Source organism: Vicia villosa, linkage group LG1, assembly GCF_029867415.1.
Source record: "Vicia villosa cultivar HV-30 ecotype Madison, WI linkage group LG1, Vvil1.0, whole genome shotgun sequence".
NCBI classification, from domain to species: domain Eukaryota; kingdom Viridiplantae; phylum Streptophyta; class Magnoliopsida; order Fabales; family Fabaceae; genus Vicia; species Vicia villosa.
In genome coordinates, this window is record NC_081180.1 from 135003810 (window position 1) to 135030635 (window position 26826).

The 26826-nt window shown below is 34.2% G+C and overlaps 1 protein-coding gene across 1 annotated transcript; it reads right to left on the reverse strand.

Moving 5' to 3' along the window:
* Positions 1–784: 784 nt before the first annotated feature.
* Positions 785–21325, reverse strand: LOC131644256 (uncharacterized). Its single transcript, XM_058914707.1, has 22 exons — positions 20688–21325; positions 20201–20263; positions 17698–17797; positions 17474–17597; positions 17254–17353; positions 17097–17174; positions 16941–17000; positions 16715–16819; positions 16430–16540; positions 15164–15205; positions 14951–15064; positions 14692–14873; positions 7667–7953; positions 6675–6796; positions 6502–6544; positions 6322–6413; positions 5199–5247; positions 4381–4451; positions 4140–4259; positions 2763–2863; positions 1814–1859; positions 785–1255 (listed from the first exon to the last, which is right to left on the reverse strand). Exons 1-22 carry the CDS (start codon positions 20862–20864, stop codon positions 1205–1207), a joined length of 2238 nt encoding a protein of 745 aa, XP_058770690.1. The 5' UTR covers positions 20865–21325; the 3' UTR covers positions 785–1204.
* Positions 21326–26826: the final 5501 nt, after the last annotated feature.

The following is a 26826-nucleotide window of genomic DNA, read 5'->3' on the forward strand; positions in this document are numbered from 1 at the left end:
AATACTATAAGAGATCTCTCATACTTCTCTTGTTTTTTAATTGAGATCAATACTTCATAAAAAACTATTATTCATAAGAGGTGAGAGTAACTTTATTTAATCATCTCATTCACAAATTTTTTTAATTTGTTTTGCATTCAGAGTTGGAAATAGAGGAGTTGGAGAAAATATCAGCAAAGCCGAACAATGTTGATAAGATGATAACATTTGACCATCATGCAATGACTTGGGTTTAGAGGCTAGTGAAGTTAAATAGTAGTAATTAATGAATTATTTTAATCATTATTGTCACGTTATAAAAAAAATTATATCCTAGTCATCACATTCGCGTTTGTAAAAGTTGAGGAAAGCAAGAAAATCACAGAAAGTATAATTTAGAGACCAAGAGGCTGAATTCTCATATAAGAGACAAAAAAAGTTAAAACAAGTAGGATAAATAAGAGGATCAAAAGTGCATTCAAACTTTCTGTTAAAAACATTGTCGAAGTCAGACATATCTTTTCAGTTCTTTTCAGTATTTGGCTTATGTTATATGTTAATTAAAGATATAAATCAAGCAGACTTTCAAAAACATTTCATTGAAACATGCAAGAAATTTTAAAATATTTATGTCTTTATATTAACAAGGTAATCGAACTGTCAATTACAATTAATTACTTATTATAGTCGCCAAAAATGTAGATCAGTGATATGAGATTGATCCCTAAAGAAGTATTACAAAGAAGGTAGATTTCAATTCATGCCTTACACACAATTTCCACCAAACAACTAACATTTGACCATATAAAAAATTACTCATTACTTATTATTCAAAAACAATGTTTTGAATGTTATAGCAACATGATCCCCACATTCAAAACTTGCCTAAGACAGACAATTTGTATTAAAAACAGCTATTACCTCCTTAAGTATTGACTAAATCGGTTCTTCACAGATTGGATCGGGTTTGGACCCAAACCAATAAACAGGTAATTTCCGAGTTAAATAGCACAGCACGGAAAATGGCTAAAAAGAATATAAAGATTTAAAAGAAATGATGGCATACAGAATCACAATTACAGCTCAAGCTAATTCTGCCCTATGATAGAATATGAAACGAGCAAAAATTTATGTAGCACACAAAACACAGCTCCCAGCCCCCATCTATGATCAACAAATTTCACTTACAGCAGAGATTTTCTGCCAAGTAGCCAATTTTCCCTCCTTACTTGTTAAAGAATAATCCCTTCCTCCTTCCCCTCTTTCTGTCCCCTGCCTGCAGAATAAATAAATAAATAAAACTTGAATATACTGCCCACTAACTGGAACAATACTTGGCATAAAAAAATCATGCTGGAAACAAATTAAAAACTAAACAACAGAAAATAAATGGAATTCATGCACGTAAAGGATTGAAGATTCAAAGACATGAAATAATCATAACCTTCAATTCACAAAGCTCGTTCATTTCACTTCACAAAGCTAATCAAATAATCCCATTTGTCCAAAATTGCAAGTGATTATTTCAAATTTTTAGAGGTTACCGTAGAGTTCATTTTTAATAATAATGATTGGTTAAATACAAAAAAATAAATTATTCTGATGTTAGGATTGCAATGTTCTACCTTCTTCTCTAACATTTTTTTCCCTTTTTACCACTATCATGCTTAGGCAAGTACACGTGCCATATTTAAGCCAGAAAAAATAGATTACTAATTATTCATAGCATAATCATATGCCAAGGAAATAGTTCCAAATGGAAAATATATAATATATACCCATGGCATTAATATTAATCGGCAGCAGATAAAGTAAAGGAGAAGGATTTATATACCCTTCGGATAAATAATCTCAATGTGAGCACAATGGTGTCTCTAGCACTGCAAAAGGAGCAACATAAATAATCAGACAAGAATATATAAAAATTAAATAGACCAGAATCAGAAATAGCCCCTATTACACAACCATTTGATATTTAAGAGATTAGAGAAGAATAACCCCATGCGCGAGCAAATAGTATAAGTTTGGCATAAATACGGATGTGTTGATCCTAAAGAAATGCAACCTCAAATTTATTCCAATATTATAAAGAATTCTCAGCCATTTGTTTGTAGCAAAAAACAAACCTATATGAGGCAAACTTGCCTGTGTTATCCATAACAAACAAAAGCAAGAACCAAAGAACTTTGAATGACAGCGATTACAAAAATACATAAAGGACACAAGTACAAAAGAAAAACATTAATATTCAGCTCATGATATTTTTTTATTGCATTTAAAATTAAAAGAAAGAAGCAACCACAAACAAGAAGGCGGATGAGAAGGAATTCAGACTACTAAAAATGAAATCCCATTTATTGACCAAGGGTACCAAACCAAAGGACTACGGCCCTCAGCTCTCTACCCCACAGATTGAATGGGAGAGCCAAGCTTAAACTTTTTAATGTTTAGACAGGAGATCAGCTTAGGTTTAATAATTAAGCCATTTGTTATGCAAGTTTCGTCAAGTCATGTGCATATGCATTATTACTCAATTATAGTAGAACACTAATGCATCGATGATTTCCTTCCAAAAACAATTTTATATCCATAAATTAATTTTAGCACAAACAAAAATGAAAGAAAAAAACTTGGCTTCTATTTCATATGAACATTTTTCATTTAAAAGGGTAGATAATGAAGCATAGCACAACTAGATAAGGGATCATTATTCTATTCAATGCTGTGCAGCTTCATTCCTTTTGTTAGTCAGTTTGTAAAAATGAAACGGTAAGAATACTTACCCACTGACATCTGTTGAGTTGTTCTCTGCTCTTAACAGATGTTCTGCACCAGTGGAGCCAATTATAATAAATTCTGATATATGACCGTATGGAATTACAACCTGCAGAAATAAATGCAGAAGAGATTAAAAAATTAACCAATCAATGGAGACTAAGTCTTCTTTAGAGTTCAAAACATACAAACACAAATGTCTTCATAAGAAACTGATTTACCAAACCCCAATACTGGTATTTTCTTTGAATGTCATATCATGTGTCCTATATCGATATTTTTTTAAAATACTTCACCTCGAATACTTTGTAAAGTATTCAAGTCATTTCAATATAGTTGGACAGTTGGACCCATTCATTTGAACAGGTAACTATTAAATTTTTCTGGTACTAGATGCCAATATCAGTGCAACATTTTTTATTTTCTGTATTAGTTTAGCTCATTTCAATGCATGAATTTTTTTATTTTCAAGTTATTGCATATTTTTGGTTTTAGAATTTATTGCATATTTCCTTCTTTTACAATTGATTGCTGCATAACTGTAATTTCTTTTAGTAAAAATTCATCAAAATTCAAACACATCCAAATGAAACCGCGTGTTAGTTCTATAAAGTCTATGAATGAAGTATGTTCTTGTTTTGAATTTTTAGAACTGCAACCCTTTATTCATTACTCTATTCGTTCCTTTTTTACCTTAACATTTATAAGAGGGAAATTCTATTTATTTGTCATTTTCAAAATTCAATGCAACATCAACTATTGTTGTCAAACACTGTACTCTTAACTATTTGTTCCAGAGAGAAATATGTGGAATGACAAAAAAATTAGATTTTCTTGGAATGTGTAAATAACTTTAAAATGACCATTAAAAAGGAATGGAAGGAGTATGTTTTATGCTAACTTTTATCTATTATAAGTAACTTAATACTCCCTCCGTCCCAAAATATAAATATAAGAGAAAAAATAAAAATCACACTTATTAAGAAAAGTAAAAATATAATGATTTGACTTGTGATTTTCTTGAAATAAAGTGCTTAGAAAAATGCAAAAAAACAATTCTAATTGGTTGTTGGTTATAGAAATGATGAGAGAGATGGTAAATTAAATGCAATTTGTATTTAATTTTATCTTGAAAAAGATGAAAGATGGTTTTTTTCTCTTATATTTTGGGACCAAAAAAATGCATTTTTTCCCTTATATTTTGGGACGGAGGGAGTATATTATAAAAAATAATATAGATAAACTAATGTTCAAAAGCAGAACGGACACAATTCACTTAATGATTCCCAGAATCTGTAACTTTATTTTCCTAAACCAATCAATAACTCCGCCACAGTTCCAACTAGCCAAAATCTTAACACATAATATCAAGGAATAAGACATACAGTGGTCGATGGAGAAAACTTTTCTGTGATTACAACTCCATTTGGGCCGCTGCATTTGATACTGTAACCTTCCTTCTTAATGACCAAAGCGGCTGGTTCCCATATATCAAGATATCCAGTCTGTAATATCGAGAGAGAAAAAAAATATTACTGCTGGAAATCTTCATAAAGACTGTCAATTAAATAAAAGTTTCATACAGGAAACTTATAACAATTAAGAAAACTACTTTCATTGAATTACCGAAAGGGAAACTTTATATGAAGCATGTCCGCTATAAAAACTCTTCTCTATGTGGCTCTGCATTTCATGATCTGAGAACAAATAACAAAAGGGAACGACTGAATAAACTATTTAGGAACTCCCAACATTTGCAACCCAAAAATAAAATAATAAGGGAGACCAGATGAAACCTATATCAAATGGTTAAAACCAAGGAATCCAGTATGACACATCCAAGGCAGATAAGTTGGTAACTATATTGTTTTTCACTTCTAACTCTTCTTTTTGATTGATATTTGTTGGCAAGGATAGGGTAAACAATATTTAACTCAACTTATTCGTGATATTTTTCTTTTTGGTAAACTTTTTAATTAAATTATTTACTTTTGATAACTTCAGCAGAATGAATACATAAAGAAAGTTAAGATTATATCCCTTTCTTTTGTACATATCTCAACTCTCAAGTACATTCCAAGTTAATATGACAACACATCATTTAAAATTATCTAACAAATTCTACAAGAGCATATTATGAATTAGAAAAGTAAAGTCCACATAGAATAAGTAAAAGCACTGGCTGCTTAATATATGCTTTGGTGGGTTATATATTTTTCCTCAATTTCTTTCCTCAAAATAACAATCATGCCCTTTTATATATTTTTCTACTGCAAATGTGACAAGTAATAGAAGCTTAGTTTCAAATCGACTACAGCAGATACACAAACACGTTGTAATTACTGAAAATTCACTGGAACTGGTAATCCTTAGTCTATCTTACAAATTACATGGAAGGAAGCAACTACTACTTCAAAAACATTAACTATGATACAGGAACTCACCACAAGTGATCTTCTTGTTATCATTTGCAAAAACTTGCACAGGTTCTCCCTACAGTAACAAGTAATGCGTGAGATTTTGAGGGGGAGGAAAGATTACCATAATCAGAAAACTAAATTTATTCCAACTCAATTTACAAAGCACACATTTATGAATTGTGTTTTAGTTTGCCTCTTTGCATCTGAAGTTACTGAATAAGCATAGAGCACTATTGCACAAAGGGCCCAATGATCTGAGCCATTGCATTGCAGGAAATATTTTTTTTAAAAATTAAATACAGAACTTTTTTCATTAGAAAAACACTGCATATAAACACTAAAAATATTTGATGTATCCAACATAAAAAAAAAAAAAAAAAGATTTAAAATTGAAAAATTAAGTTAGCAACAAATATGTAAGTATACAACTCTATACACCTGCACCCAAAAGTAGGAAAACTGAATGTGCACACATTTCAAAGCACCATATAGGAAGGGCTAAGTGAAACTATATGCCATGTTAAAGACAGGCATGGGTTGAGCCTTGACTCCTGAGTCAAATCCTCATTGAATCCGGAGTCACATTTCAGCAACTTCCTTTTGGACAAAACAATGGGTTTGCAGAGGGAAAGAGGTTCTTGACATAGAGAACATCGTGCAGTGAAACAGAGCAGTGATTATATGCTGTTTTTGAGTATGCAAAAGAATTTTCAATCTAATTAATTAGTCACAGATGTTACTGATGCAAGCATATGACCTTACACTAATACGATGAAATTTGATGATAAAAACTCACTAAAAAAATTAATAAAGCACTCACAGGACAACGAGAATAAAATACACAGAATTTGATGTTGAAAAATAAGTTAGTGTGACCAACAAAGTGAAGACTAAAATAAAACAGCCACTCAATGCACAAACACAAGTTCCAGCGTAAGCTAATCCTAAGTATGATCACTATGAGTAATTTCCAAATCTCAAAACATCGATCCTTCAAATTCATATCTCTTCGATGAACTGCTTGTTTTATAAGCTGGGTTGCATATCAGAGAAAGGTCATAACTAAATAAAATCTGCTTTATAAGAATTCCAATCATCTTACACGTACATGTAAAAAACTGCCATTATGTTAAGTTCCAAAAAATACCTTGCGCTTCCTGTTATCTAGAGGCTGAACTTCAATGGCAAGTAGTGTATCAACATCATCAGCACTGATAAGATAGTTGGGTTGCTTTGCCCCTATATTTTGGACAACGGCTATGGTTGAGTTTATCATATAAGATGCATGAAGGAAGGGAAAAAAATACAAACATAAGCATAAAAACACCTTCAATATAATTAAAAGAACCATCTTCCAGATGCCGAATCCACTGGAAGGGACAAAAAAAGAAAATGTTATTTGATTGGACAAGATATCTAACATTGATACCATACAGAAAAATAAATCGAAAGAAATAAAGCAACAAGAAAAAAGTTCCAAATTATACACATAGTATGCACCTCAAAATTACAACTGGTGGTGCCATGGATGGAGTATCCGCATGCCTGAAGTTCTCTTCCTGGAAAGGCTTCTCCCGAAATTTGAAGGCCCTCTATAGCTGGTAGTGGATCGTCATCTGCTGCTGCAGAATGATATGTTTGCTGAAGTTATGGTGTTATAGATAAAAAGGAGAAAAATAATAAGAGTTTGAATATTATTGATAAATAACTTGATAGTAACTTGATACAAAATATTTAACACTAATCCCTACATATAGAAAACGTAGACTCCATAAATAAATATGGAAATGAGAAAACAAATCACAATATTCATAAGTAAAATAAAAAGTAACCCTAGACGATCCAAGATTACAAACTGATCCTAAAAAGTAAACTATGATACTTACATGTAACATCAAATACTCCCTCTGTCCCAGAATAAGTGAGTGACTTAAATAAAAAAATTTGTCTCAAAATGAATGACCTTTTCAATTTTGAATACAATTTTAATTACTTTTTCAAATAGTGCCCTTTAATTAATATTAGAGACCTCCCTTCAAAGTCAATATTTTCCACTTCACATTTATGGTAGTGGTGAATACACCAATACTTGATATGGATAATTTTGTAAAATTATTATTCTCTTTCATCTTTACATTTTTTTAATTTGTGTGAAATGCTGAAATAGCTCACTCATTTTGGGATGGAGGAGTATACTATAAAATATTTCCTTATATTCTAACAATATTCAGCATTATTTTGCCAGCAGCAAAGCTTCAAATATTTAGTATAGCTTTAAAAGAAAATAAGGGCACACTTGTTTAAGCTTAAAAAATTATTGAACACTCCAGCTTTGTCTGGAGTTCTCTCCAGAAACTGTTACTTTAGATTCCAAAAAAAAGACAGAAAACAACTTTTTTGAAGATTTTGCCTTCCAAAAAACTGAATTGTATACTTTCATAACCAAATTAAATGTTTTGGCAATGAAAAAACAAATAAACCAAAATTCTAACCTTCGGAAAATGAAGAAGAAGGTTCTTCAAGAACTGGCGGTAGATAAGGAGAATATGATGACCCGGGATCATCAACAGAGGTTGTATAAGAAGGATTCCCTGAGCTCCAGTTAGCAGGTGTCTCTCTCTCACTATGGTCCCCATCACCCTCCAGATCTTCCACTTCATTGTGGCTGACAGGGTCACGAAATTTGACTTGTTTGTTAGACAACTCTCCATAGTATTCATTCTGACTATCACCCTGAGTAACTACCTGGGGGTTGGGTACATCATGGGCTGAAGAATTCCTGTATAATGAGCAATATATTTGAGCAAACATGTCATTGCCTAACAGCCCATAGAAAGTCCTACTTTTTTCACTCTACCATTTCTAGATGAAATATAACAAAGTTCAATATGAGGAATTAACGACATTGCAGATAAATTAAGAGAGAGAAATCATGTTAATCAGCACTTGTTCTTTTATGAAAAGACCCACTAATGGATTATACCCCTTCTGAATTTGTAATATATAAAAACCAAGAGATAATTTATATTTTATTGACAAACTTAAACAACAAGCTATGAGAGACCAACCGGACTCTAGTTGCTATGAAATAAGCCAAGGTAGATAAATATGGTAAGTCAATCAAGCTGGAACTCATTTCATCTATAACAGAACACCCAAGCAATTACAATTTGTAATAATATTCCTACTTAAGCACGGACTGCAATTGAAAGTCAGTATCATAGGAAAGCGAGATTCTCTGCAAAAGTTATTGCCAACTTGGAATTTGGATACTACTACTGCTAGGGGAGAATCGAAAACCATTATATATCGGAACTTGACACCGTTACAGAGGTAACAAACAACTTAAATTATTCTATACTATATAAAATATAATATATATATATATATATATATATATATATATATATATATATATATATATATATATATATATATATATTATATAAATCTAAATAATTAATATCAAATCATTTATAGTCAGATCTAAGTTTGTTTTTTTTGTATTTTTATATCTATTTTCTTTGAAATATTTTTCCATTTTGTTTTAATAACAGAGATGAAGGCCTGCTTTTATTTTATTATAGGCCCATTATGTGAAGTTAAACCCAAGGCCGCTCTAAACCAGAAAACTGATTCATCTTTTCCATGAAGCATGTGCAGCTTTTCCTCTCTTGCCCACTACCTTCAACCCCACTGTCTGTTGCGGCCAGTATATGCAGGATTGCGAGTTAGCATGTCAACTCGTACGATCTTACGTTCCAATAGCATGCCGGCGTGCTGCGATTCAGGTGGGATCGTATGCACCAAACTTGGCGAACTCGTACGAGTTTAGGAAGCAAACTCGTTTTGATTTCAGAGATGCGGCGCCCTTTTTTTGTCTGAAAAAACCCTAATTTTTAAAATGGGCTAGGATCCAGGTCGGATCGCATTAAAACTTTGATTTAATTTTTTTTAAATGGGAATTTTGAGAAATATGCTCACACAGCATATCATTTCCTTCTAAAAAGCGTGACTGTGGCTTTCTCTTCTCAAAAAAACGCGCTACAGTTCATGGTTGTCAAGATCTCGATCTCGATCTAGATCTTAAAATCTTATGATTTTGTGATTTCACTCGCCCCCAACGATTCTGATCTAAAGTAGAATCGCGTGTTGTAGCCAAATTGTGAAAAAAAATTATAAAACCATTGATTATGTGCGATCTCGGCCAGTTTCGGCCACGATCGGTGGTTTTCCAGCCAAGCTTGCCATTTTTCTGCCACCACCATCACAAGCCGAGAAGGTTGACAAGATGCCGAGGCGCAACGGTTAAGAGACCCACAATCAGACAATATATGGCATGAACATGTGCTTATAAGTGGGGACAATCCTCACCCTACTAGCCGGTTTTGTAGGGTTGAGTTAGGTTCAACCACATTTTCTTAACATGGTATCAGAGCCTCGTTTAAGATTCGGTGGGCCACCTCCTATCATGTTTCCGCTAGCGGGTCACCCATCATTTATTTCCACGCTCCAGTTGTCTAGTCCTGGACGTGAGGGGGTGTGTTAAGAGTCCCACATCAGACAATATATGGCTTGAACATGTGCTTATAAGTGGGGACAATGCTCACCCTACTAGCCGGTTTTGTAGGGTTGAGTTAGGTCCAACCACATTTTCTTAACTGCAACAATTGTGGTTCGACGGAGGCCAGTTTCCCACGAGTACACTTGCCTACCAAAATATCATGTAAAAAACTTCAAATATATAATATAATTTTTCGTTTTATTAATATCTTACGAATTTTATGACGTTCTTATGTTTTACGATCTTGCTACCCCCTCTCGATCTTACCAAAAATAATTGGGTAGGATCTTCCAATCTTAGTTAGGATCTTATGTTTTACGATTTTGTTGTACCCTCTCGATCTTATGCAAGATCTCGTTCAACATCAATTATTATTCTTTTATTACTGCCCCCTCTCATTTATAAAGTTTCATCCTCTATCATTATTATTATTCCTTATTACTGTTAGAAACATAATCACTTTCTCTGTTTCGTTCTGAACACTAGATACAGTTATGCATATATAAATTTTTGGTTATGATTGGGAACTTATTTTCTTTATATATGATATTTTTGGGTATGTGTATATAATTATACATAAATAAATATACTTTTCTACCATTAGTAAGATCTTACGATCCTTGCTATGATCCTCAAGTTACGATTTTTCAATCCTCTACCATTTCTGCATAAACTCTCGAGTTTTTAAACACTGGTTGCGCCCCTACTTCTTTTCATCCTCATGCTTTGTTACTTATTGGATCTTCTTTTTTGCTTCCTCTTCATTTTTTCTCCATCTTAGATGGGTTCGGAAAAAAAGAAGATCTTTAGTGCTGGAAAAGCAAAGCAAATATGTGATATGTTTCATGAAATCCCAACGTGAACACGGCTGCTACTTTCATCTACCACGCGTCAACTTGTCTAGGGGAGGGTACCCTTTCTTGAAAAGAAATTTGGAAGGCAATAGAAGAGACTTACTATAAAGCCAAAGATGCTGCTCAGATATATGAGGTGAAGGTGAAACCAGTGGTTTCAAAACAGGGATACAAGACTATTACCAAGTATGCAAATCACCTCAGTTTTGTGGATGGAGTTGGATCTGTTGAAATTGTGGGATTTTTGGTAAAAGTGGAGAAAAATATGATTGGCAGAAGCTTAATATTGACTTGATACAAAAGACTCAATATCAATCTCTATTTATAGGATAGACCCAATAGTAAATTAAGAGCAAATTGTGATAATAATGATAATAATAATAATAACTAATACAAAATCTGATACTAGGAAGAATTCCATTATATATAGGGATCGAATTTCCCTCTCGGCAATTCCCTTTTGTCAAGGGTGTTTTGACACATGATCTTTTTGACAAAGGAATTAGGCAAATGATTAAAGTAATCTTTGGTATTATCAAACCCGACCTTCTAAATTGTTTTTTTACCAATGAGAAGAATCGTCAAAACGCCCCCAACAAAATGGAATTGGAATTGCCAGAGAACAAATCATGATAATAATAATAATAATAATAATAATAATAATAATAATAATAATAATAATAATAATAATAATAATAATAATAATAATATATTGTAAAATATAGGGTTGATGGATCTATTGAGAGGTTCAAGACAAGGTTGGAAGCCAAAGAATTCACTCAGACCTATGGAGTGGATAACTTGGAAACATTTGCTCCAATTGCAAAAATAAATACAGTTAGCGTGATATTACCCCTAGCAGTTAATTGTGATTGGAACTTACAACAATTTGGTGTAGAAAATGCTTCCTCCATGGAGAAATTGAAGAAAAGATTTAAATGGTGAACAAATTATTGCCAACATTGTAAGCTAAAGGTGTTATATGGGCTAAAACAATCACCAAGAGCGCAGTTTGGAAGGTTTACTAAAGTTATGGGAGGTTTGGAAGGTTTACAAAAGTTATGGGAGGTTTGGGAAAGTAACAATGTTATTAGTGTATGAAAACAGGCACCTAGCCAAGGAATTTGAGAAAAAGACTAGAGTTGGACAAAGACCCATGGCCCATCCAAAATCGTACTATCTAAAGTTTTCTAAACCGAATTGGACGGGTGAAAGCGGGCAAAACTGGTAATCGCGCCCATTTACCGGATTGAAAGGCTTGATTGGGCGGGTTCAGTCCAGGTAAATGTCATTGTTGCTGTCCAAACCTGACCAAAACTAGACCGGGCCCAACTCAACCCAAGTTCAGTCTCCCTAGCCCACTTGACCAATCAAATCTAAGATAGGAAATTCAAAAGAAGATAGTGTAGTTGACAAGGAAATGTATCAAAAAGAGATATATTTATCACATACTAGACTTGATGTCGTCTTTGATATAAGCTTAGTCCGCCAATTCATGCACCGGCCAGGAGATTCACTTACAAGTTGCACTCAAAATTGTGGAATATTTGAAAGAACCCCAAGTAGAGGAATTTTGTTCAAATGAAATGTAAGTACGGGTTTTGAAGCATACAGTTATGTCGACTAAGCAGAGTCAATTGTGGATATAGGAGATCAATTACAAAACATTTCACTTTTTGGATGGGAGTCTGTTAGACTTCTTATTGAGAATTAAGGAAAATTGACTGTTCAGTTTTGTAGCAGTTATATTTAATTTAGTGACAATTATTTATATTATTAGCAATTTAGTGACAGTTATAATACTCTTAGAAGTTACATTTTTATTAATTTTGTAGGTTTATGTTTAGAATAAATAGGGGAAGATTGAGGGGAGCTCATTAATTTTGGAAATTGACTAAGGGGCCATTTCGGCATTAGGGGAAGTGCAGACCCTTGAAGTTCTGCAGTATTTTTCTATAAATTAAAGGGATTTTCCCTATTTTCTTCTGTGTATCAGTTAGTTTCTATCCACTGGAATAAGAGCAGTTCTGAACTGTGGCAAGAAATTCACAATAGGGCAAAATGGAGATGTCTGCAGTTTTGACGGCTGCAGTGATGCCTATTGGTGGTTGATTTGTATTGAGAAACACTTTGATGTTGTGGGAACACCGGAGATTGAGAAGTTGCAAGAGGCAGTGAAAATCTAGAAATTGTGTTCTCATATGGTGGCAGTGGTGGAGTCGATGCCATCTACAAGTGAATTGGTGAATGCTTCATGTTACACTACTTTGGCATTTAAAGCCAGAGCAAGAGACCTTCTATCTATATCTGATGAAGAAGAAGCTGAATTGCGAAGTTGTTGACGCCTCACATGTTCAACCTTCAACAAGAAGAATATGACCAAGGAAATTCAGTTCCCATTTAGACAACTAAAGGGAAAAATGAGAAAAAGGAAGAAGACTCGCTACCGCCAACAAAACCTTCAGAGGTTGGCCTGGCGATTAACTCAAAGGAAAAGTCGGTGACGATGGCAGAAATCGAAAAGAAGGACCTCGTGAGAGGGGTGAGGGACAAGAAAGGAAGAGAACAGGGTACAAATATCGTGTAGATACCGGTCCAGTGCATCTTTGACTATCCGCCAAGTCACCATTGTCATCACACTTAAGGAATTCCGCAACAGTGAAAATTAGAGAAATGGAATTGAGATGAACCAAATAAGCGGACAATGCCACAATGGTTAGGTCATTGCCTAAACCGCCAAACGTGGTGAAACTTTAGGGGGGAGTATTGTCAGACCTTTCATTAAGGAAAACTAATGACATAGCAATAATTATTATATTATTAGGAGTGGTTAGTGGGAAATTATTACATTAATAAGGACAGTTACGTTTTATTTATCCTGTGTTTATGTTTAGAATAAATAGAGAAAGATAGGGGAGGTTTATTATCCTGAAATTTGACTTGGAAAAGAGCCATTTAGGCATTAGGGGAGCCTCGAAGTTGAGGTACTATTCTGTAATTCAAAGGGATTTTGTCTATTTCCTTTTGTATATCAGTTGGTTTCTATCAACTGATATCAGTACAGTTCTGATCCAGTAAGATTATCTGGGTGTGCCAATAGAGTCTTGTGACTTGAAATAGTAAAAAACAAATTGTGGTCTCCAGATATATTGCAGAAGCAGAGTTCGGAGTATGGGCACAAGGGATATGTGAACTACTATGGTCAAAGATCACCGAAGAAGACTTGAGGATAAAGTGGGATGAACCAATGAGACTTTATTGTGATAATGCATAGCCCATAATCCAGTGCAGTATAATAGAACCAAACATATTGAAGTTAACATAGACTTCTTCGTAAAGAAATTAGATAGTGGCCTAATTTGTACTCCATATATCTCCTTCCAAGGCATCCTTGCAAATCTTTTAACTAAGGGGTTGAACAGCAACAACTTTGAAAGGATTGTTTCTAAGTTAGGAATTGCAAATAGCTAATCACCACCTCGAAGGGGAGTGTCAAAACCGTGTATATTTTGTTATGTTAGCATAGTCAAAATATCCCTTAATTATAGGGATTTGATTGTATAGAAGTCTTTATTATATTTCCTAAATTAGCTTGCAAGCCTTGTATATATAACTGATGTACTCACCAGCTCAAAGGGGAATGTCAAAAGTCAAAACCCTTTGTTATGTTAGTATAGTGAGAATATCCCCCAATTATAGGGATTTGATTGTATAGAAGTCTTTAGTATATTTCCTAAATTAGCTTGCAATGTGTACATAACTCATGTATTCTCAACATAATTATTCAATACAATTCAATTCCACCCTAAGTCTTGAGAGCAAAGTGCAAACCACAAGTTTCCCTTTTTAAGACTGTGATTAAACAAAAGGAAATACAGTAAACCTAATTATTCATTGACCCTAATTTTAATAATGTTACTTCCCATTTGTTAAGAATAGTGCCCAGACACACTGCCTAATAAGAATAGTTTATTCATTTGAGTCTAATGCAAGAGAACAACATTGCATGCATCAGAACCACTTTAACAAAGATTTCATGAAAACAGAACCCACCAATACATTCAGTTCAGAGTAGCAGTCTTCATTTGATCAGGCTCACCTGCTTCCAAGAGGTGAAAATCTCCCCAAGTCATCAGCATCATTTGCTGCCAGCCCACCACCCATGCCTCTTTGGTAGCGATTCATTGCATCCCAACCAGTGCCTGTCTGAGGATCAACGGGGGCTTGAGTCATAACTTGAGAGTACCTATGCTGAGGTACCAGTTCAAGGCTATTTTTATTCTGATAAAAAAAATTCAATACTTAGAATTCATTTAAACATAACAATAAAAAATGACAAATTGACAAAGTAAGCCTACTGAAGTTGCCAAAGGTGCACCAATGGAGTTCAATGGTGATTGTGTAGCAACATTTGCATGGTTTATATCTGAACGCCAAGGTGTCAGTTGATACTGTGACTCCTTTAGCTTTGACTGTAACACAGCAATAAGGAACAAATATAACTAATACAACCAATTCCTTTAGCAAAACTGTAAATACAAAAGGACCACCCATGTATCTGCCCAACGTACCTCAGTGCGAAAAAGTTTTTCCTGCAAATGCTTAAACAAAACCTGCCAAAAGCAAAATCACTATGAATTCGAGATGGGTGAGGTCCTATAATTTGGATGTAAACAGAGGGACAGGTTCCAGTATTCCTAATATGACATTTTCTTCAGAGAAATATAGATTTTCCAAGTCAAAATGGTTGAAGTTGTATGGATATAGATAAAATAAGAGAAAGACTCAAGTCTTTGGATTTTGATAAATGATAATGGTTGATTATTCAAAAGACTGAATACTGAGCGTAGATTACAATAACAGCAGACTCCTAATCATATTCCTATAGAAAATAAACCATGAAATATAAAAAAATATGGAAGCCAATCCTAAGAAATAATATAAGATATTCAAAATTACTTTAAACATACAACCCAAATTTTATAAGATGTTTCCTAATCATATTCCCATCACTATTTCCCTCCCTGTCAATTCTATTACCCGCCCCTTCTTATATTCAGCCTTCTTCATCACTTCCCAATTATAGGATCTTCTCACTCATTTACTTTCTGCCATGTGTCCCATTCTGTTAATTGCAACCCATTATGGATGGATAATATATATATATATATATATATATATATATATATATATATATATATATATATATATATATATATACACACACACACACACATATATATATCCAATGACAACCGTCACATAAGGTTTGTCAGATGAAAATAAATTTGAAATTTGGTTATAAATTACACTCTAGTGTCTTTTTCTTTTTCTTTTATAAACTAGATTTAGCACGATTAAGAAAATCAAGAAAAAAAATCACCAGCTATTAATATTAATGATCACTATAGTCAAAAATAGAAAGAAAAAAAACTCATTTATTTATCACAAAACCAATTACCTTCAAAAACTAACAGTCTCAGCAGTAGTGGAGTGTATCACAAAACCAATCTCTATGATTGTTTCTTTTTGCATTTCACATGGATTTTTTTTTTTAAAAGTAACAAAAATGTTTGCATCATCTCAAACCTAGTTAGTTATCCTTGCTTACTGTAATAATATTATAAATTTATTTTATAATATCAATGGCACTATAAACACTAATGCTGACAACTATGTTTCTTTTTCGAAGCACACTAGGGAGTGAGAAAGAGAGAGGTATGGAAGTTTTCAAATACATCCAGGTGTCATATTTTGAGGTTATACTTGAACTTGAAAGCACTTATGCAAGGGCAACAGCATTACTTGTTTCACAAAAGGAACAGGCTAAAACTGACCTTGACATTGCTAACAATCGACTGGGCATCAGGAACAGGTGGCTGCAGGGAGTATTCTGCAAGAAGAGGCAGCAACGATGAAACAAAGGTTGACCTTTCTTGCTGTGCATCCTAACAAGAAAAAGAAAAGGCAAAAAAATTAAATATTTCTTATGAAACACACAACAAAACAAGGAACTACACATGGATGTTTATTGAAAAATATTAAGTTAGAACAGCCAATTTATCACGCAAATTTCAACATATACTGCCCAATAACAAGAGGCAACATGTTGGAAAAATAACCTGCAATGCATAGGTAAGACGTATATTTTCTTCAATTATGTCTTGCCGGTATGATAAAGCCTTTGATGCGGCATCTACAAGGTCTTGTTGCTGTTGATCAAAGGCCTGGAAACAACATTACAAATATTTTAAACAAGTATAATAAAAAAAAATCAAATACAGGGGAAGGGAAACATATAAGGATGTTTAAGGAGGAATATCATGACTTCAAAATTTTCATGCATACCAGACGCATATATGCTATGCGCTTTTCCAAGACATATTTTTCATTGCGTATTTGTGCTTCCTATCATGGAAAAATCATCAGTCACCATAATTGATATCAAGACAAAATATAATCTAAAGATCTGTGCATCACCACTTTAAAAACATAGTTACATACCTTAGCAGAATAATCTGCTAGATGTTTCCTTAATAGAATGATCTCTTCTTCATGTTCCCCGACCTTAATGGTCAGATCCTAAATAGATACACATAACATATGGTCCATGAACATCAAGGTCTGATTTAAAATGAAAAATTAGAGCTGAAATTGTTACCTGCTTCACTAAAGAATTCGAATTATTTGTTTCAGGCATTGGCATCAAGCCTTGCCGGGGTGAACTGAATCGAGAATCGTTATCTCCTTCTGGTAGATGCCTACGATAAAGACAAGTTTCTTAAATTACACAAATCCTTCTTCAAAACTACCTATATGTAAAATGAATATAATATAACATTATAGCTATGGCATTGTAATTGATATTTGACATTACATACCTGTTTGGAGAGATTGACCTCGTAAATGGTGAAGACAGCTGAGAGTAGCCAACATTATCAACAGGCAGCTGATAATTTGGCATTTTTGGAGTTCCATTTATTTGACTGTTCTCAAAATGGTTACCTGTGTGTATAATTTTGACAACATTGTTGAGCAACTAGTTTACTAGTTAGATCACCGAAAAACGAGGTTCCAGTAGCATTGAGCATACAGAATCAATTACCTAATGATGGAAATGATTGACGAGCTTCGTAAGATCCATGACCCGGCTCCTTCCATGGAACAGCTGGATGTGATTTTTTCTCCAGTGATTCATATAACCGCTGTCAAAACGTGTAAGTTAAAATTGCACAACTAGATTTTACTAGTTTTCTTTTAAATCAGTTTTTAAGAGCAAACTCTTGTACTATTTTCTAGGTTGTCAACCCCAAACAACAGCCAACCCCGAGAAGGAGATAGCAGTATAACATGTAGCTGAATGACGCTGTTGTAACTCTAATAAATTATACTTATTATCTAACTAATACATCAAAGTATTAAGAACAAATAATTGTTGATCACGGTTTTCAAATAGCGTCGCTGTATCATAGCCAATGGCAAAGCTTGTCGTTTATATGAGGGGAGCAAATACATGTATTATTGAGTGTAATATTAGTTCAAATATCATGTCACTCTAGTTTCATCAGACATTGAGGGGCAATGGTAGTTTCTGTTAAAATATTCAGTATGCAAATGAAAAGAGATCCTACAAGTCTATAAGCATCAACAAGCCACAATAGTTCGTGATCCAGGATCGACAATCCTGTAATTAATAATTATTACTGTTCATTAAATAATCAAGACTAAAAAACAATACTATGTATAGACATATAGATATATTATATTTTTTTCATATGGTTGTTATTACTGCATATTTTAAATTTTTATTAGTTAAAACTTAAGAGGTAAAATTATCACTTTCGCGAAGGCCCGTGATACAGGTACAGCTAATGATTGACCCTAACAAAATAATAAGTTTGTTACATCATTTCATAAAGACAACCCTATAATACATCTTAACCAACAAAAACTCTAGAATCTGTCAATACAATTCACATCAGCAGCAGCACCTAAGTCACAACAGCCAACAGCACCTCATTATTCACCTATTCCCACTGTACACTCTTCTACTGTTAGTGATTCTGCGCTCCTTCCTTCTCTATTTTCCTCCTTCTACCATGGTGAGAAGGAAAGTCCAGGTTTTCAAAAAACAACACCACTTCACTGACATAGTGCACTCAGTCCCCAGAATGGACAGAAATTTTGGGCCGGGAAAGGTGCTTCTCCGGCCGTAACATATGTGCAACGCACCAGGGAGCACAGTGGTAGCAATCCCCAATACCACTGCGATAGAGACGCTATTTTCTGCTATTAACAACCTAGATACCTTTTTTTACTTTTACCATCTCTCTACTCTCAACTAATATTTCATCTTTTATCAAAAAAAAAAAAAACATTATCCATTGGTCATAAATCACGGGAGAGGATAAAATGAATGAAGATAAAATTTCAAAAACCCAAAGTTTAAGAAAATATTGCTTGATGCAGTAGACATCTTCACTCTGAGCTGAATTGAATAACTAAGTTTTTTAATTTGCTTAATGTCCTTGCTGCAAAATGCTTAGAAATAAAGACTTAATTCAAATACAATAATTATTCTGACATTGTAACAGTGTATGTCCCTTGCACCAAACTATTATGGTCAAAATCACACTATTGCTTTGTAGGTCAACAACAGTAAATATCTCAAGGCCACACAGGCTCCAAAAAATCATCATGGCCTATCTTGGGTGACACTTACGAGATGATAAGGGTTTAGGTGAGCATATCAGACATAACATGGGATTCTAGATGGGCGGATGAAATGTAAAAATGCCTCACAGTAGATGTAATTCTTTATCAAAAAAAACCTATTAAACTCAAAGGAAAGTTCCACAGAAAAATAGTAAGACCGGCATTTTTAAAATTTTGTGCGGAGCAGTGTTACCAAATAGCGGCACCATGGTCGCTATGGCGGATACATATGGCAGTTTTGGGGCTAGCTGAAATGGTAAATATTGGCTGATATTGTGTGTTTTCCTGCCATAGTCTGCTATAACGGCGCCGCAAAGCAGCTGGAATGGCGGGATTTTGGCTCTCCGCCATGGACCAACATCGACAACACTGGCGGAGAAGACCAACGACAGCATAGTGAAAACTGCAGTGTGGACAAGAACGACAAAAATTGGATCAGTGGATGCAAGAGAATATTCCCATTTTTTCTTAAATAGGGTAAGTGCCGCACTGAACTGCATATCCACTCTTTTTCGTTAAGGAGGGCCACTTACCCTCTAAATCCTTTGTAATTATCTTCTCTTTCCTTTTTCACATACACATGTATACAACCTTGACGCTATTTTAATGTTCCAAACCCTATTTCCAAATATTAGAAGTCTAAGATTGTCCTAGAATCTAGATCATGGACAAGTAGAAAACAAACAATGTCCTTAGTTCTATTAGAAATGCTCCAGTTAGCAACTCCTACCTTAGTGAAACAAAACTCCAATTCAAATAATCGAGAATCACAAAAGAATTGGGCAAACAACATAGCAATCAAATGTATAAAAATAATTACAAAAAAAGATCATATTTTAAAATCGAAAATATCAATATACATTAAATTAGACATACACCATTAAAGAACTTACATATTTTTCCAGTTCCTGAATTTTACTCAGAAGCTCGGACCTAAGCTGGTTGTTCTCATCTACCTGTCAAAAGCAACATATTGCATCCTTACTATCCAATTTAAAACGATATGACATGAAAGAAGCCGCCATTGGACTAAAAAGTGAACCCACAACAGCAACTATGTGCAAGATAACATTTTTGCTCAAAGAGATTAGTTACAAACCAGAAAGTAACATATCCTACTCACTATCTCTACTAATAAAGCTTCGTATAACTTCCAAATATTTCATTGACCTAAATTCAAGGACAGATATAAGTACTCTGTAGCATTTACGTTCGCAGAGCTATTGCCACATAAGGTATCATATCATAATCAATAAGCCAAAATCAATCCAAACAAAGAAAATTTTCAAACATACAATACAAGCATCAATCATACAACTTAATCAATCACAGTTGAAATGGAACAGCATGTGTTCAAAGTTGAAACCAGAGGTAAAGTACCTGTTGCTTAATGGTGGCTTCGGCAGCTTCAACAGCCTTCATAACCTGAAACAAGTTATCATTGTTGTTGCTGTTATCAGATGAATGACCAGGTTGATCATGCGCATGTTGACCGTTCTGGTTAATACCCATTCCTGAAAATTTCTCGGCCAATTTTTCATCGTAACCATTCTCCATACCCTACTTCTACAATCAATACTCCCCTCAAATATCAAAATCAAAATAAATAAAAATACAACAAAAAAAAAAGTCCCAAATCAATCACTGTATATCATAACAAACTGAAACACTCCCAGTAACTATTGAACCTCAAAACACTCCTAAAACAGCACAATCCACCGTCGATTTCAATCAAACTGAAATCAATATATCAACCGATCGATGAAAGAGATGGAATCGAGGGGGATAAGGTTAGAATATCGAATTGGGAATAAAGGAGAAGAGATTGGTGTTGATGAAATTTGAAGAAATGGGTGAGTTTGAAACCCTAGGTGAGGAGAAACAGAAAGAAAGAAAAGAAGTTTGAGGAAGAGGAGGAAGTTCGAGTGATGGAAAATGTGAAGAAGGGAGAGTGGCGAGAGTTGTTGTGGTCAAGTGCGCGTGGTGTGTGTATTTTCATTTGTAGGATCGAGTTGGCATTGTCCTCTCTTTACAAAAAATGATAAATAAATACTACAATATATATATATATATATATATATATATATATATATATATATATATATATATATATATATATATATATATATATATATATATATATATATATATATAACACATTAAACCAATAAAAAATATTAATATATAAAATAATATTTATATAATGTCAGTCAAAAGTTATTTTACACGTTCAACTAATAAAAAATCTACAAAAGGTCATGTCATTACAAAAAATTTAAAATAAAAATGGGGTATAATTGGATGCATGGTTGTGATTGATTGACAGTGTAAAACTATTTTACACTGTCAGTGCATGACTTCTTTTCTTTTTAAATTATGAAACTTTTTAAAGAATATTAAATTAAACTTAGAAATAAAATCTTAATTAGACTTTTACTATATTAAGAACTTCTTTTTATTCTATATTTTCTATAATAAAAAGAAAATACATATTTAAAAGTATACTTGTAATTCGAAAATATATATATTTTGTATAAAAATATATGTAAAAGAACACAAAAAAAAAACAAATTTTTAGACGCTTTGATGAAGAGGGGGAACACGGGTGACCAAAATCAACGGTGTCTCCATCACCGATGATTCATCCTTCCTAGGGCACGCAATTGGAGGTGGAGATTGTGATCCTAGTCTTGGAAGATGTTGATACTAGTAATATTGATGACAATGTGGAACAAGCGAATCCAGAGGTGGAAACCCTAACGGAACTAGGAAAGGTGAAATCGGAGGAGCGGGAGCTATGGGTGGATGTTTTGACTGATAACAAAAATCATGCAAACGGCATAGCGATGGAGTATGTAGCCCCTAAATTGGTGAACGGAGAAATTGAAGTCAAGATCGAAAGAGATGATATAATATCGGAGATCCAGTTTTGGGAAAACGCTATGATATTGTACGTGCTTGGAGATGAGCTAAGTATGAATACAGTGAAGTTATATATGCAGAGGAATTGGAATTTCGTGAAGCTCCCAGAAATGTACTACCACGATGATGGTTCTTTCATCTTACGTTTCAACTCTCACGAGGATAGAGATACGGTCATGATGAAGGGAACTTATACCATCATAAACAAGCCATTAATTCTGAAGGAATGGCAACCAGAATTCAACTTGAAAAAAGATCTCCTCAGAACACTGTTGATCTGGATAACTCTTCCCCAACTACCATTTCACTTGTGGGGTGTGAAAAGCCTTAATAAAATTGGGAGTGTTATGGGTAGACCATTGGTGAAGGATGAATGAACAGTGCACAAACTTAGAGTTTATATGCCCGCATATTGGTGGAGGTGGACATTACGCAACAACTTGTTACTAAAATCACCATCAAGGACTATGAAGGGAGAAAGCTTAAGCAATTGATGGAGTACGAATGGAAACCGGTCTTCTGTGACAGATGCCAAAAGGTGTGACATAATTGCGGAGCAGAGGCACGGGTTCAACAATGGAGACCTAAGAAACCCCCAGAGGTGAAGCAGATCATTATACCTACTCAGAAGACCCGTGAAATGGGGAAAGGCAATACCCCTAATTGGAATAAGGTTGAAGTTGTTAATGATGAGAACGCTAAGGAATGGACAACAATCCTCAAGTTTGCACGAGAAAGAGGTAAGAGTGTTGTTTATACGGGTTAAACATTTGGAATAAATTGTATGAATGACTTTGATACCCTAGAGGTTTTGAATGACCTTCTAGTGGCTATAAGCAGTGGAACATGATTATTTCCTGGGGGCTGAATAAATTGGGAAAACTCAAGGAGATTAGATCCCGACTCCATGAGTTTAAACCAAGTATAGTTGTTTTAATTGAAACTAGAGTCATAGTAAATAATGCTAAGCATGTTAGACAGAAACTTAATATGGGTACACATTAATTGGATAACTACCACTACCATGAGAATGGGCGTTTATGGATCGTCTCGGACAACTCTAGAGTAAACGTGCAATATGAGAGAAGCTCAAGTCAGCACATTCATTGTGATTTTTTTGATAACTGGGGTGTCTTCAAATACTAGCTTATTGTAGTATATGCTCTAAACCAGTTGGAGTATATGAGAACCCTGTGGAAGGATACTGAGAAACTCCATAGAAGCCACCAAGGAGATTGGGTGGTCCTTAGTGATTTCAACAATGTTGCAAGGGCCTAGGACAAAATAGGGGAAAATGGTTATTGAGCCAGGGTATCAAGACTTGCAAGACACGATGACAGATACTAGTTTATGTGAATTGTACAATATATGAGACTATTTCACTTGGTCTAATAAGCATGAGGTTGGAACTATATATTCTAGAATTGATAGAGATTTGAGGAATACAAATTGATTCTAGGAGAATATGGATACCTATTTGAGTATTCATCCACCCAACATATCTGACCATGCCATGTTATGTTTGAAAGATAAGACCATAGAGATTAAGAAGAGGAGGCCTTTCAAGTTTAGTAAACTGCTTACTGAACATGGAGGGGTTTGAGGAAGTGGTTCAGAAAAGCTGGAGACAACCTGTTAAAGGCAGGCCAATGGATGTACTATGGACTAATCTGATGAGGCTGCAACATGCACTAAGACAATTTTGAAAACCTCTTGCCAATATCAGAGAGAATCTAGTACAAGCTAGATATGATATGCACCAAGCTCAAAATGCCCTACAAGTTAACATAACGGATCACCACCTGACTAAGAAAGTGAACAATCTCACTAAAGAGGTCACAAATCTTAATGAGATTGAAGAGAACTTATTGAGGCATAGGGCAAAGGCAAATTGGTTAAGGACGGAGGATAATAATTCTTCCTATTTTTTTCTGCAATCAAAAGTAAGCAGACCAATAGGAGAATGCAAATGCTTCTAAGGGTTGATGGAACACTTACACAAACCCGAGAGGATATCAAAAAGGAAGTGGTGGAATTCTATGGTAAGTTGATGGGAACAACATATACAAACCATCACTGCATTGATATTAAAGCAATGAGAAGTGGAAACCAACTTAAAAAGGAGCAGAGGGGATTTCTAGTGAAGGAAGTTACTGAGCATGAAATCACCACTGCCCTTGATGGTATAGGAGATCTTAAAGCCCCTGGTTTGGATGGTTAGATTCTTCAAGGTCAGTTGGCAGTTTATTAAACATGATGTGGTTAAAGCTGCTATGGAGTTTTTTTGAAACTGGGAGGATTCTTACTGCCTTCAATAGCACCACTGCTACATTGATCCCTAAGTCTGACAATGCCAAGCAAGTGAGAGATTTTAGGCCTATAGCTGGTAGCACGACATTTATAAAATTATGTCCAAGATCTTGACTGGTAGACTTGCCAGAGTATTGTAGAGCATAGCGAGTTCCAGTCAGGCAGCTTTCATCCAAGGGCAAAACATACAAAATCATTTACTGCTAGCTTTCGAGCTCATAAAAGGCTATGGTAGGAAGGGGGCACCAAGATGTATGATGCAACTGTATATCCAAAAAGCTTATGGCATGGTAGATTGATATTCTTTAGTGTTTTCATAAACTGGATCGTGACCATTACCACCGTTGTTTCATATAGGTTTAATATAAATGGGACATTCTATAAGAGTGTGCAAACTAAGAGAGGGCCAAGACAAGGGGATCCAATATCCCCTTTTTATTTTTCCGCATCATGGAATATTTGAATAGACTTATGGTGCATATGCAAAGGGATCCAAATTTTAATCATCACTCAGAGTGTGAGAAGCTTGTCTAAACAAACCTCATCTTTGCAGATGACGTGCTCTTGTTTTATAGAGGAAATGTTATTTCTATTAAGATGATGCTTGCATCATTTAGGAAGTTCTCAACTTCAACAGGGCTTAGTGTCAATCCCTTGAAGTGCATAATCCATTTTGGAGGATTGTATACTAGTACTAAAGAGGCTTTGAGAAGTATCACTGATTTTGAAGAAGGCAGTTTGATTGTTAGATATCATGGTGTGCCACTCACTAGTAGGAGAATCAACATACATAATTATATGCCTTTAATTGCAAAAATAGTGAGTAGGATAAAGCATTGGACCACTAAATTCCTGAGTTATGCAGGTAGAATTCAACTGGTAAAGAGTATTCCTATGCAGTATCCCAATATTGGATGCAATGCTCCCCTCTTCCCAAAATGGTCATCTAGAAAATTAATGTCATTTGCAGGTCATTCATCCGGATAGGTAGCCATGAGGTAAGTAAGAAAAGTCTTGTTGCTTGGAAACGAGTTTGTAGCTCAAGCCAGCAAGGGGTCTCAAAACTATTAATATGGCAGTGTGAAATTTTCTTTTTATTAATGTTGAAGTGTATGTGTAATATCTGCAGGAAAACTGATAACCTATAAGTTAAATGGATACATATATATTACCTCAAAGGGGCTGATGCATTGACTTGTTCTTGCAAATAGAGCAAGATCGCGAGTTGTTTTGTGCCTATGGCTATTGTGACATGGTAAATTGGCAACCAAAGATCGACTTCTCTGGTTTGGTATGGTACAGGAGAGTATTTGCAATCTCTACAGATCTGAAGATGAAACCATCAAACACTCGTTCTGTGAGTGTGAATTCACTAAAGCTATTCGGAGTAATGTCCTCAAATGGCTCAAAGTGGTTCACGATTCGAAAGGTTTAGGCGAGGGGCTCACTTAGCTTATTAGCAAAACAAGATGAAGAGGATGGAGAGCGACGCTATTAAGAATGACAATGGCGGAAACTATATATATGATATGGAAGTATAGGAATGAGAAGATTTTTGGAACAAATGTGAATATTATAAACATAGAAGTTATGAAAATTGATACTATTGTTTATAGGGGTTGGCATAGTATTAAGTTGATACTATTCCTTTATTTCTTATTTTTAAATAAATAAAAACTCTAATAATTTAAAATTTAGTCACACAAAAAAATAGAGTGTGATTAATAAATATTATTTATGATAATTATCTTTTATTAAACTTTATTAACTATTTGAGATAAATCTTTTTCTTTTTGTGGTTGTAAGTTGTAACTTGTCATTATATATTTACATGATTTTTTTATACCATTATTAATAAAAGAGAATTATCATTATAGCTCATTAATTATTTTGAGTAAAGTAAAATCCACGGACTTCATATTTTATTTGTTATTGTTTTGCTTTGATTTTTCATATGAATATTTTGCTTTTGTGTTGATAATTTTTTTTGGATCTCTATGAATAAGTTTTAAAAAGTATATAGTTATTACCTTATTTTATAACTATTTTTTAAGTATATATATCTTCCACGGGATCAAATGTGTTTGTGATAATAGTATTGATTATTATTATTATTATTATCAAATATTGATATGTTGCGAACACTACCTATTTGGGCGAAGCTTCCTTAGTTTTCACTACATCTATGAGGAGTGAAGAGTTTAAATAAAATAGGTAGTTCAATAAGAACTCCTTTGGTGACAGATGAATGTACTGCGAACAAGCTACGGGTGTTGTATGCTCGAAT

What these genes read in the sequence shown, in the direction of transcription:
- LOC131644256 (XM_058914707.1), bottom strand. Translation starts at nt 20,864, where the DNA reads ATGGAGAATGGTTACGATGAAAAATTGGCCGAGAAATTTTCAGGAATG. An exon ending in TAGCAGATTATTCTGCTAAG is followed by an intron (nt 17,001 to 17,096) that starts GTATGTAACTAT and finishes TTTCCATGATAG; the next exon opens with GAAGCACAAATACGCAATGA. An exon ending in CATATAAAGTTTCCCTTTCG is followed by an intron (nt 4,260 to 4,380) that starts GTAATTCAATGA and finishes TCGATATTACAG; the next exon opens with ACTGGATATCTTGATATATG.